General features: G+C 37.9%; 1 protein-coding gene across 2 annotated transcripts in view; it reads left to right on the top strand.

Moving 5' to 3' along the window:
• The window catches only part of ATAD2B (ATPase family AAA domain containing 2B), a 151,190-nt gene extending 138,470 nt beyond the window's left edge, over positions 1-12,720 (top strand). For both annotated transcript variants that reach the window (XM_082746565.1, XM_082746566.1), the window contains exons 25-28: positions 1,990-2,673; positions 6,107-6,234; positions 6,562-6,690; positions 9,222-12,720. In XM_082746565.1, coding sequence (XP_082602691.1) covers positions 1,990-2,673; positions 6,107-6,234; positions 6,562-6,690; positions 9,222-9,263 — 983 coding nt within the window. In that variant the 3' untranslated portion in view covers positions 9,264-12,720. The remainder of the gene's footprint in view (positions 1-1,989; positions 2,674-6,106; positions 6,235-6,561; positions 6,691-9,221) is intronic.
• Positions 12,721-13,881: the final 1,161 nt, after the last annotated feature.

Here is a 13,881-nt window from a genome sequence, read left to right as displayed (position 1 = left end):
ATTGAGCTGGCTCTTGATTGAATAGAATTTAGCTGCTTCTTGCTGTAGAGTTAGATGGCTTAGTGAGGAAAGAAAGGAGAACTGTTTATGATTTGGTTGTGTTGCTGGAGAATAAGTGAGGTCACAGTGTTTGGAGTGATTGTCAGTAAAAACCTAACAGCTCCACCTTTTAGAGAAAGAGCAGGCTGAATTTTTTTTCACTTTTAATGTGGACTAGATTAGTTTTTCATATAGTTAATGGAATACTTACAAATGCCCATCACTTTAGCTTTTATATACAGCTTTTAACAGTAAACTAGTGACAAATTTCTTCTCCAATTACCCTGTAAGTATAAATTATGAAAATAGAAATTAGCAGGGGAAATAGGAACAGAGAGATGATTCTCATGATTTGGTTTTGAAGACAAAATCTATTTTGAACCAAGTGACAAAATAACTTGAATTTGGGAAATCATTTTAGAGACCCTTTTGTAGATTTATTCTTAGATAAGAAAAAAAGTAATATTTATGACAATATTTGTCAATTTCCTGTGAATACCTGGATGTCTCTAAAGAGACTCAGTAAGGATTAAAGTTGAAAGGATGAAAAATTTGTAAACATATATATGGGGAATTAGAGGTTCCTGGGCCCATTGTTACTGGAAGTACTCCTAAAGCTCATGATGGTTTCTGGCATCTGGAGATGAATGTGTTCTTTTTTTTATTATTATTATTATTTTTTTAATTAGTATATAATGTATTATTTGTTTCAGGGTTACAGGTGTATGATTCATCAGTCTTACACAATTCACAGCACTCGCCATAGCACATACCCTCCCCAGTGTCTGAGATGAATATAGTCTTTACAGCTTCTGTAGGTCTTCTTTTTACATCACTGATATTTTCAGTGGTTGTTAATGTTGTTGCTGCCTTGATAGCAGAGGGCTTAACTTTTTTCCATATTTTCTTTTCTTTTAAATATTTTGTTTGTTTATTTGAAGGAGAGCAGAGGGAAGAGCAGAGGGAGAGGCACCAGCAGACCCCAACATGGGGCTCGATCTCAGGACCCTGAGATCATAACCTGAGCCAAAATCAAGAGTTGGACTCTTAACTGACTGAGACACCCAGGCACCCCCCCTTTTTACATATTTTCAAATAACAAGTGTGTAACCACTTGATCTGCTTGGTGAACCATTTATAGCAGAGGAGGCTAACAGTTGTCTAACCAAATTGTCTACAAACTTTGTAGGATTTCTGTTTACTACTGTACTTTCTGTGGGTGATTCCTCCTCTGGAAGGAGAGGCAGTAGATAGTTATTTGTGGGACAGCTGTAACAGTTCTGTCTTGATACAATGGATCATGTGTTCATTTTCTTCCATGGTTTAGGAGCTTTGGGGTGATTTTGCTGGCAAAGCACTCATTTTCTTGTTGGAAATCTGGGGCTGTGGCCCTCAATTTTCTAGGTAGCCTGGTAATGTAGTTGGTCATTCCCTACATATTATATGCTTGGCCCCTGGCTGTTAGCTATAAAGTAGAATCTAGGATAATAGAAAAAAATTAATGCTGGGTAAACTTATACTCAATTAAAAAAAAATTTCATCCTTCAGAGTTCAACACTGACTTCATATTCATTCTCCTTGTAGGTTGTGAGGATTAGTCAGCTTGGATTTCAAGAGCTAAGTAGTGGGGTGCCTGGGTGGCTCAGTGGATTAAGCCTCTACCTTCAGCTCAGGTCGTGGTCTCAGGGTCCTGGGGTTGAGCCCTGCATCGGGCTCTCTGCTCAGTGGGGAGCTTGCTTCCTCCTCTCTCTCTGCCTACTTGTGATCTCTCTCTGTCAAATAAATAAATAAATAAAATCTTTAAAAAAGAGGAAAAAAAAGAGCTAAGTAGTTCTTGTGTGTTAAACCAGTATGGGTTTATTTTCTTTTGGGTCTTAGTATAGTGAACATTTGTAAAACAAGTGTTGCACTCCAAGTTCTATATACCTGTTTTCCTTCTCTCTAAAATAGTTCGAGTTCGAAGAAAATCGAGGCGGCGATCACAGTGGGGTAAAGGAATTATTAAGAAAAGGAAAGTCAATAATTTAAAAAAAGATGAAGAGGACACTAAATTTGCAGACTACGAGAACCATACAGAGGACAGGAAATTGCTAGAGAATGGAGAGTTTGAGGTAAGCACTGACTGCCATGAAGAAAATGGCGAAGAGACCGGAGATCTCTCTATGACCAATGACGAATCATCATGTGACATCATGGACATGGACCAAGGGCAGAGGCTCAACAATGGAGCGGGCACGAAGGAGAACTTTGCATCTACTGAAGAGGAAAGTTCCAATGAGTCTCTGCTCGTCAACAGCAGCGGTTCTCTAAATCCAGAACAGACATCTAGGAAAGAGCCTTTCCTTAAAGGAAGCTGTCTAAATGGTGAGGCCTCCACTGACAGTTTTGAAGGAATACCAGTTCTGGAGTGTCAGAATGGCAAAGCTGAAGTAGTCTCTTTCTGTGGTAGTGGTGACAAATGTAGTTCTGAACAAAAGATTGTCCCAGAGGACCAGTCAAAAGAAAAACCAGAAACTTCGAATGAACGTCATGGAGATGATCCTGAGAAACTAGATGCCCTGGAATGTAGCAGTAATGAGAAGTTAGAACCCAGCCCCGAAGTGGAGGTTAAAGATGCAGAATTGGATAAAGAAGGTAGAGCGAATATTTTTTTTAAAAATTGAAGTTTTAAATTCCAGAGTTAACTAATGGCATATTTTGTTTGGTCTCCAGTAGCACTAGTTGGTAAGCAGTTATACCCCTCTGAGAATCTGTTAAACTTTAATCTTTTTCCCTAGGAAAGTGTGCATATTCATGCCTAGTAAATGTTGGTGGGAATTTCAGAGGGTTATGGTCTAGAAAGCATCTCTTTCTTCGCTGCTTACTCTTTTGCCACCCACCTGATTATTATCCCTATCTGAAAGGATTTATGGATAAAGGCTGAGTAAGCCCACAGGTGTTAAGAAGATGGAATTCTAATAAGAATGATTGGGGTGGGGTAGGCTTGGCTGAGAAGAGTTGGATACTAGATACTCTATGGTATCCTATGCTCATGTACACTCAAGTTAAATTACCTCTCCTGTTTGTTATTTTCATGTGGCTTTGAGCTGGTAACTTAGGCTCTCCAATCTTTTTTTTCATCTTCTAAATTAAACTTCAGAGTGGTGTCACTGTAGGGATTAAATAAGTCATGTACATAAATCGCCTCTTTTTGTGCCTGGCACATACGGAACTGTATTCATTCCAGGCATTCACTGTTAGTTGAATCTAAGGGATGCTGAGTCTAAGAGGCTCCACTGTTTTGTAAAACCGGTGGTATAAGAAGCAGTAGAACCTGTGCTGTCAGATCTGCCTTGTTCTTGCAGACTCAGAGCACCCTGCTAGCTCCCGCCTTCCTATGGCTCTGTGATTCCTTTAAGCAGCAGCAGAACAGGGGGCCTGGGAATTTCTAGCCCTGCTTTGTTTATCATTCTTTAGCTCATAGTGGGATGGGGTAAATTAGAATCTAGCTTTAGCTTGGGATCAGGGCTATGTGGGAATAGTTTTTTGCTCCAACTTCTTCTTTTTTTTTTTTTTTTAATTTCTTTATTTGAGAGAGATTGAGAGAAAGCATGAGAAAGGAGGGGGCCAGAGGGAGAAGCAGACTCCCTGCCGAGCAGGGATCCCGATGTGTAGGACTTGATCCCAGGACTCCCGAATCCCGAGCCAAAGGTAGCTCCCCAACCAACTGTACTACCCAGGCACCCTGCTCCAAGTTTTTGAGCCCTCTAGCAGTTGTAGGAAGTAGAAAGATAATTATTCAAAGTCTTAGAATTATCTTGATGGATAAAGAATATGTGTATATACTGGTCTTTTTTTTTTTTTTTTTAAGATTTCATTTATTTGACAGAGAGAGAGAGAGTGCATAAGCAGGGGAATGGGAAAGGGAGAAGCAGGCTCCCTGCAGATGCCAAGGCTCTATCCCAGAACCCTGGGATTAGGACCTGAGCTGAAGGCAGACGCTTAACCAACTGAGGCACCCAGGCGCCCATGTTCTTAAATGCTACCTGTTGAGAATTTTTCTTTCTCTTCAATATTTAATAATAGAAGGTAGTTTTAAGGGGAGTATTTATTCTGATATTTATTTATTTTTTTGTGTTTATCATATGATAGAATTTAAAACATGTTTTAAAGCTAGCGTTGAGTAACAGAATAGGGAGAAAGGGAGAGATCTTCCTGATGAAGCACTTTGGGTATAAGGTGAGGAGTCCTTTTTAATGTTCTTTCACTATGAGATTTTTAGTTGCTTGCAAAAAAGGTTTAAATTAATATTATGTTCAATTGGTTGTCTAAAAACTTTATAAATTTGTTGTATAAAAGCTTTACCTGACATTTTCACTTCTGTCAGAGCAGGGTTACCTAATGCAAGTTTTCAGTCTCCTGGATGTCCATGGATTTGCTAATGTGAACGGAAGGTCTTAACAAAACTCTTAGCATATGTTAATTGAACTGTAAATAAAAACTTTCACTCTAGAAGCTGTCTGAAATATAAAATATCTCTCCTACATGGAGGTATATGTTTCCCAAGGCAATATTTTGGTTCTTTTACTGTTTATAGCAAGCATTGATTGGAGGGAAATGTTTAAAGGCATGGGAGTAAGAGAACTAACACAGGAGGGAAGGGGAAGGTTCTCCGTAGTGTTTATGAGATGGGACAGGTCCGCTATAAGTTTTTGAAACAGGGATGCCTGGGTGGCTCAGTTGGTTAAGCGTCCGCCTTCAGCTCAAGTCATGATCTCAAGGCCCTGGGATCTAGTCCCATATCTGGCCCCCTGCTGAGCAGGGAGCCTGCTTCTCCCTTTACCCTGCCAATCTCCCTGTTTGTGTGCCTGTTCTCTCTCTGACAAATAAATAAATCTTTAAAAAAAAAACAACAACAACAAAGTTCAAACAGTTTGAGTGTGTCTTTGCATTCCTTCCCCCTTGGCTTTTTCTTAGAGATGCCTCCTACGGGATCACAAGTCTTACGGCCTGTCTGCCCTCTCTATTGCTCAGAGTACCTGGTGCTGTCAAATTATGCTCAGCCACCTCCAGATTTCTGGGGTGCTTTTTGTTTTTTGTTTTTTTCAGTGTAGCTGGTCTCAGTATGTTGTTGGGAGCAAAATAATTAGATTATGTGTAATTTACTCTGAGATAGGAAAGACCACCAGCCCTATTACTTTAAATGGGCTTTTAATTTTATGGAAAAAAAAAAAGTTAGAAACCAGATAAATTTCTAATAGAAATCTGGACAGTGGGCACCTGGGTGGCTCAGTGGGTTAAAGCCTCTGCCTTCGGGTCAGGTCATGATCCCAGGGTCTTGGGATTGAGCCCCATATCAGGCTCTCTGCTCAGTGGGGAGCCTGCTTCCTCCTCTCTCTCTGCCTGCTTATGATCTCTGTCAAATTAAAAAAAAAAAAAAAGAAAAGAAAATTGGACAGTATAAAAGAGAATAAATTTCAGTTAGTGTTGAAGTTTTTTTTTGTTTCTTTTTGTTTTTAACTTGCAGCAGAAATAGACCTGTAGACAGGTTGTGAGTATCTGCTTTTCTAGGTTGTTTCCCCTCTTCCAATTCTGAAAGCTCTAACTTTTAAAATGGTGGCTATCGTAAAAAGAGTAAAGACGATTTATAGGTTAGTGCTTAGAGGTGATGATTGCTTTTCTCTTCCTTTAAGAGGATCTGTTTATTATATGATACTCTAACATAACTTGGCTTTCATAGTTGTGGTTTAAGTTTCTTCAATTTGGGTTACTTATTTTAAAAAATTATCATTTACAGGGACGCCTGGGTGGCTCAGTCGGTTAAGCCGCTGCCTTCGGCTCAGGTCATGATCTCAGGGTAATGGGATGGAGTGCCACATCAGGCTCCTTGCTTGGCAGGGAGCCTGCTTCTCTCACTGCCTCTGCCTGCCTCTCTGCCAGCTTGTGTGTACTCTTTCTCTCTGGCAAATAAAATCTTAAAAAAAAAATCATTTACAGCATATACCCTTATTCCAAAAAGTTTTGTGGTGGGTAGAAAAATTTATAGTTTGCTGCAGTGTTTTTTGTTTTTTTTTTTTTTCAATTGTAGGTGCTTCTAAAGTAAAGAAATACCGTAAGTTAATTTTAGACCAGGCAAAAACAACAAGCCTGGAACTGGTTCCAGAAGAGCCGTCTGAGCCTGTGCCGCCTCTTATAGTTGATCATGAGAGATTGAAGGTAAGCTTTGCTATTCCCAGTCAGTGTTAAATGAATGGAAAGAGATTTATTATGTTTGTAGGCAGTTGAGTAAAACTAGTTTTGATAATCTCTTACTTTACCTAGGAATACAAGTGCTTTAAGGCTTCTAGTAAAAGAAGAGGTATGTGTGTTTTGAGGGGTTTAGAGAATGGTCTTGGGAATAAACTAATCCTTAGAATCTTCTAAATTTGTTACTGTTATACCATAGCCTATGGTGTGTACTGGCAAGCCATTTGAATACATCTGTTTCAGTGTGAAAATGAAACCAAACTTCATTTTATTCTCTTTTCTTCTAATTTTTCTTAGAAATTGCTTGATTTATTGGTAGATAAAAGCAACAATCTTGCAGTTGATCAACTTGAGAGGTTATATTCTCTTCTTAGTCAATGCATCTATCGTCATCGTAAAGATTATGACAAATCACAACTTATAGAGGTAAGTGCTCAGTTTATCCTTAGAATAAACAAATACGTGCTTTTACTTGTCCTAAAGGAAAAAAGAGGAAAACATTTTTTTAGTATATATCTTTCACCAAGTAACTGAAGAATGTTTTGAAGATTTAAGATTAGAAGACTTGTTGAGTTACAGTCTGAAGAATAAATCCTTTCTGGATCATTTTATCTCAGGACAGAAGTAATCTGGGATTCTTTGTTTATCAAAACAGCACTTCGTGGTTCTGGGTTGGCAGATACCTAGAATAGCATGTCACAGTTCTCTTATCCCTTCCTATTAGTGAGCATATCTGAGCACGTGCTGAGCATTACTGAACGTATCATTTTGTCCAACTGCATGTGGGGATGGCCTCATAGTCCTTACCACTGCTACCTAGGCAGCCACTGCTGATTAAAGGAGTGGCCTGAGCAGTGAGAGCTGTTTGCCACCCCATTAATGATTAGAAAAGAACTTTAAAAGTCATCTCACTCATCAGATCTAGTCTTAGGAGATGGCTGCATGAAGGAGTGGTTGTCCTTTTGCTAGACACTTTAGATGTGAACCATTCCCTTTCTTTTTTGAAAGGTCTTACTTATTTGAGAGAGAGAGAGTGAGTGTATGAATGGGTAGAGAGGAAGAGGGGGAGAATCTCAGGCAGAGTCTGAGGTGAATGCAGAGCCCAGCCAAGGACTTGATCTCACAACCCTGAGATCATGAGCTGAGCTGAAACCAAGAGTTGGATGCTTAACTGACTGAGACCCAGGTGCCCTGAACTGTTCCGTTTCTAGAGAGCTCTGGGCCATAGTGAGTTCTTCCTTATAAATATCAGTTTATACCTGTTTATATAATTTACATCATTAAGCCGCACTTCTGCTTTTTGAGGTCATCTGGGCAAATGTAGACCCACTAAATGGCTAAGTGACTGAGTTAGACTCCCTATTCATTTGCCAGTTCGTTTGTTTATCTGGTGGACTGATTATTAAATACTTACTGATTGCCTGTAGTTCCAGATGCTGTGCTAAATGTTCGGGCTATAAAGTCCCTGCTCTCAAGGAGCATTTCTAGTATATTAAAGGTTTCTATGTAGAGGATATGATGATTTTTCATGTTCAATAAGGAATATTGGACTTGGGCGCCTGGGTGGCTCAGTGGGTTAAGCCGCTGCCTTCGGCTCAGGTCATGATCTCAGAGTCCTGGGATCGAGTCCCGCATCGGGCTCTCTGCTCAGCGGAGAGCCTGCTTCCCTCTCTCTCTCTGCCTGCCTCTCCATCTACTTGTGATTTCTCTCTGTCAAATAAATAAATAAAATCTTAAAAAAAAAAAAAAAGGAATATTGGACTTGAATCAGGGAGAGAGAACATTTAAAAGTTATTTTCTAATCACATTTTTAGGAGTTAACATTTTTATGAATCTATACTGTCATTATATAATATATAGAAATAATAAGAAAGCACAAATGAGAACATAAAAACACATCATCCACATCCCACAATCTAGAGGAAACTAGTCAGTGTTAATCTTACGGGATATCATCTATCCTTTAAAAATATCTAGATGTGTATAACATATGTATAAGTATGTGAATACATACTTAAAATTGAGATCAGATTGTACATTTTTTTAAAATCTGACTTTTTTCCTTATTCAGTAACAATATGATGAAACATTTTTATTGGTCTAATAGGAGAACTTTTTGATCGGATAATAATCTAGCCTGTTGTACAGAGATGTAGAATATAATTTCAGCTGTTTAAAGGGGGAAAGAAAAACCAGATGTCTTAGATGTGTTGGACACTTGGCCATCTGAATGAAATGTGTAGGGTATAGAGTTCTTGACCTTTTTTTTAAAAAAATTCCTGAACTTGTTTATTTGCATGAGTTGACATTTGATTAGCTTGAATGGAATGAATACTCTTCAGCAGTGAAACATTTTTCCGTAGGGGACTTGGAACCCTGTAATCTAGGGGCCTTTTTCAGGGAGGGAGGGAATCTGGAGCAGAATCACCAGTGAGTGACATTTCATGTGGTGATGGCAGCAACTGTTTCTGCAACCCCCCCACCCCCCCCACCCCCGCCCTTTTTGTTTTCAGCTCTGATAAGAGTGAATAGCAGTGGGAACAGGTGCCTTCTACTTCAAGTTTTACTATACTGAGTACATTTATTTTGCTTTGAGAGAACATGAGTAAAGGATGGGCTGACTCTGGAGTGAGGCTACCTATACTTAAATTCTGATTTTGTTGTTTATTAGCTGACAAATTATTTACGTATATAAATTTCTTGGTACAATATCGGGCATAATAAGTACTCATTGAGTGTTATTAGCATCATCGTCATTAGTCTAAGTATCAAACAGGAGGCATTTGGAAGCATCTAGGGCAGCTAGTCTTATAGAGCAGCTATGCTATTATAATCAGAAAATACTTAAAGCTTAACCTGTATCTAAAATTCTTTCTCTAAAAAAGTTAAAGTGAATTTTCCCTTAATAATTTTGTCTTTTCTATATTAGATAACATGCACTTTTTTTCCCCTTGTAGGAGATGGAAAGAACAGTTCATATGTTTGAGACATTCCTATGAACTTTTCAAGATGAGTGGTTTATCCTCTCCCATCTGCTCCTGACAGAGCAGTCTTCTGAGCCATTCAATTTCAAATTGCACCAATTATGTGCAGAGCCTTGGTGTAAAGTGCTCTCTCGCTCATTCTTTCTCTCTGTTGAATTTGGTGCTATTGTCTCAGGTACCTGAAACCAACCAGCCTACAAGAACCAAACAGAACTTCAGAAACATGTTGTATTTTCCACAAATAAAAAATACAACCCCACAGATTGGAGATTTTGGTGCTACAGAAACTGCTCTCACTTCTGCTCCTCTTTTCGTGCACTCTCTTTTGGAGACTTCTCTCTTAGGGAGCAGACCAGCAAACAGGAGGAAACTGGATGGGGCAGTTCTAACTGTGTTGAATTGTTTAAACAGTGGGCAACCTGTTTTGTTTCCTTTTTTTGTTTTGTTTCGTTTTCTTTCTCCTTTCTACTCCTTTTAGCATATTTGTTTTTATTTGTTCCTCTGGGTAATGGACTGAAACCTGTTTTAGAGTTGGCTATGGTGTATTCTGGTGGGAAACTGAAGAAACTGGATGAAATGAGATTAGGCTCTTTAGAACTGCCTTTAATGTGCCTTTTAATTCATTTGAGAAAGATAAGGCTAAACAAAGGAATGGGCTTGTTTGTAGCAAATGAATTAGAATGTCTCTTTGGTCACAACCTTGAAAATAAGTTTTGATACTCTGTGTCATTAAGAGGCAACCAGTGTTTTGGTATAAAATGCTTATCTTGTTTTCCAAACTCAAATCAAGACATTAAGCCACATGATATATTAAAATGGTAAGTTTTCCTGTATGGTCTGTTTCTGTTTAAGAAACACATAATAAAACAACAACAACAAATAATAACGCAGCCCACCAAAAAACGTACAAACTTTACAGTATTGCTGACAGTGATGACCAGATATTAGATAGATGGCGACATTCTTTTCCTCTCTCAGTGGCAATTTAATAGTTATCCATGTTTGAGTTCCCAGAGAAGAATGATTTCATGTATAGTAAATTGTTAACTGTTTTGTTTTAAAGCCAGGACTTGCCAATGGACAGAATAGAGGAATTTGTCAGAAACTCCATAAATTCATTTTCTTTATGCATAGTTGCAGGTGAGCTTTGGTATGGTTCTTGAATAACAGTATTAATGTTTAAATCCCTTACCATAAGCTTACCTTCACAGTTGTTCGTTTTGATTGGAACCCATTTTGGATCTTGTTGAGTGATTTCTGTGAATTGTACTTACCTAAAATTAATTATGGGTTACTAGTTTTACAAAAACTTTCTACAAATTTGGAGACACAGTCTAGGCAGTTGCAAAGAGGCAAAGGGAGTGCAGTGACATTTTTTATCAGATGATTTTTAAACAAAAAGTAGGAAATTTTGACAAGTTGGCTTGATATCTTCATTCATTATAGCCGTTAGCTGCAGGTGTGTCTTTCCAATATATGCAACACATGTAGTTTGGGTTTTAATTAGAGCAAATGGTCTTGGACTACTGCAGAGATACTGAGCTACCTCAGCTTTTTGTATTTTAGTTACCAATAGTGTTTACAGAGTCCTGTAATCACTTTGCCACCGTTTACATGCTGAAGCTAAGGTACTTGTCTCCTTGTCTCTGGCTGTTTGTGGTGTGTTTGTCGCCAGCGCAGAGCACACACTTTGGCCGTAGGCTACTGCAGTAATCTTAAGTGCTTCTTTGCATTGACATTTTGCGCCTTCTAATTATAGCTTAATTTTTTTTAAATGCCACTTTTTTTCTTTATACCTAGTCTATGAAGTTTTCATAATATTCAGTTAGTCATATAATTCAAGATGCTACCCATGTAGACACACTGTATTTTTAAGGTGGGCAAGTGCGATTAACGATGAACCATTTTAAAGGGGAGGTTATTTGAAACCTCTAATTTGATTATTGGGAGGATTTTCATGCTTTCTTTAGTATTTATTACCATCATACCAGTTCAGACTATTTTACTGTCTAATACATTAGCATTTTGTATTTTGATGGAAATTGTTACAGAATTTAAAGATTTGATGAAATAAGATGTAGCAGATTTTTTGTAGCAAGTTTCTGCTAAAAGGGTTTTTTGCAAGTCTCAGGTTCTTGCTGCACTATTTTTTTTTAAATATTTATTCCAGTTACTCTAATTCAGAAGCATTCTGTTCAAGTAACAGCAGCACTTGTGAAAGGAAAAAAAACGCACATGTTCTTAGTAGGTTACTAAATTTGTACCAGTTAATTAAGATTTTAGCCATCAGTAGGTTTGACAAGGGAAATTTATTTATGTTCAGCATTAAAATGCTTCCAAAAGATCAAGTTTTTTTTATTTTAACCTTTATATAGATGGAGAAATAGGAGGCAACCTCAGTATGATAGGAACTGCCACTTTGAACAGTTTAGGTCTTAAAGAGAAAGCCAATCTAATGCCAAGGGGAGAAAAATTTGCTGAAATTATATCAACTCCTCCACTCCCCTTCCCCTGCTCCCACAAAAAAAAAAAAAAAAAAAAAAAAAAAAAAAACCAACAACAAAAAAAAAACCCACATACCAGTTGTGCTTACTTTACAGATATCTGGTGGTTCTATAGTTTAAAGCAGCTTGTGAAATTATCCAAGTGGACTCAGTTTTGTTTACCTTTCTGTAAGTTCTTAATTTTTGCTGTATAGCATTGGCAAAAATATGTACAAATTGACCTCTGTTCTTATTTCCTATTGTGAGCATTATAAATGATAGCTCCTGTGTAAAACTTTGCTCTCAGATCAGTAAAATATGTATCACAGCACAGCCCAACAATAGTTAATGCTCAGCTGTGGGGACCATAGGAGCTTTTTGAAGATGGAACCGCACTAGGGTTGAAACTGATGGCTGTGGAGTTAATTGTGTTTTGAGCTTGAATCTCACCTGTGATTAATTTTGTTTTGTTTTGTTTTATGTCCTTTCATGACTTGATTTTTCTCATATGCCAATGTATTTGTAGGTTTACTGGATTTTATTTTTAGGGAGTGGGGTGGTAATATCTTCCCATTTTTTGATTAAGTTGGTTCAGCTATGGTGCTATTCAGTAGGTATCTTCGGTGTCAGGTCCCGTAGCTGAATGCCATTGTTATTATAATTATAATTTGTAATCACATTGTAAGCTTGAATTTGGACTTGTACCTGCATCTTTTGTATTTTGTACATTCAGTTATTTAGATTTTGGGAGTCCTTTTTGGTTTCAGTCATGTATGTCTACTTTGTAGATTAAGTAGACTTCATCAACTATGGTCTGTTTTGGGTTTATAGTTTAATTTAGAATTGTGTTAAATTGATGTTTTGCATTTGACTTCATTTTACATTAGTTTGAAGTAAATTATTTAATTTTTGATTCTGGAATTTTGAACATTTACTGTAATTTGTAATATAACTGCTGTGAAATACTTGAATAAAGATGACAAGAAAAACCTGTCTTTCTTGAGCCTGATGATGATTGCTGTTGGCTGCAAATGCAGCGCCACTGCCGTAGCTCAACTCTTCTGCTGTGCGGTTCGGGCATTTGATGTTTGTTTATCTAGCTGTGTTCGAGGGACAAGGCAAGCATAGGGTCCCCCTACTGCTCTGCCATCTTAACTCCCCTGGTCGGCATGTTGATGTTCGTTAAGCACCCACCAAAATCTGGTTACAGCGTACGTTTAGATTTTAGTAGCCCTCTGTATTTTTTACCTAAAAGTTTTTCAACCATGTTGAGGAAATGGGGTTTTAATTTCAGTGGAAGACTGTCTAAAGTGTGTTCTATAAAAGCAAATAGATTACTTCTGATAATTGTTTTTCTATTTGGAAGACTGCTACAGTAAAAATCAGGTACTTTGTTAACTTACTTTACAGAGTTTTTCTCTTTGATCAGGTAGTTACCAGTATACTTTGAATAGAACATAGAGTTGAAATGTGGAGAAAGATTTCATACCAAAATTTTGAGGGGCTTGTTGCTTCATGGGAGTAGAATGTTCTTGGCTTTAGATTGCCCATGTTTCTGCTGTCTACCTTGAGATACCTTTTCATGTCCTGAGATTAGTATGCTCATCCTACTCAGCAGAAGTTCTTGCGATGCCTGGGTGGCTCCGTCGGTAAGCCTCTGCCTTCAGCTCAGGTCATGATCCCAGGGTCTTGGGATTGAGCCCCGAATTGGGCTCCCTGCTCTACAGGCAGTCTGCTTCTCCCTCTCCCTTTGCCTGCCTCTCTGCCTGCTTGTGCTCTCTCTCTCTTTCTCTCTCTCTGTCAAATAAATAAATAAAATAAAATAAAAAATAGAAGTTCTTAATTTTCATTTTTTAAAAAATCATAGTAAAGAGGAACTGGTTGAATTTGAATAAAACTTTGTTTTTATTGATTTTGCATATTAATTTTTACTTTAAATTGTCTTTATATCAGAAGACTGGTAATAATAAACCTGGGAAACATTTTTAAAAACATTGTAGTCAAATGTTTATGTAAGTTATTTATAAGCACATTTGAGTCTTTTTAAAAAGATTTTATTTATTTATTTAAGACAGAGAGAGAGAAAGAACACAAGCCTGGGTGAGGGGGGCACCGAGGGCAAAACAGACACCCCACTGATCAGAGGGCCT

Source organism: Mustela nivalis, assembly GCF_964662115.1.
Source record: "Mustela nivalis genome assembly, chromosome: 8".
In the NCBI taxonomy this organism is placed as follows: Eukaryota; Metazoa; Chordata; class Mammalia; order Carnivora; family Mustelidae; genus Mustela; species Mustela nivalis.
The sequence above is the reverse complement of the archived record's forward strand: the minus strand, read 5'-3'. Positions and strand labels throughout refer to the sequence as shown.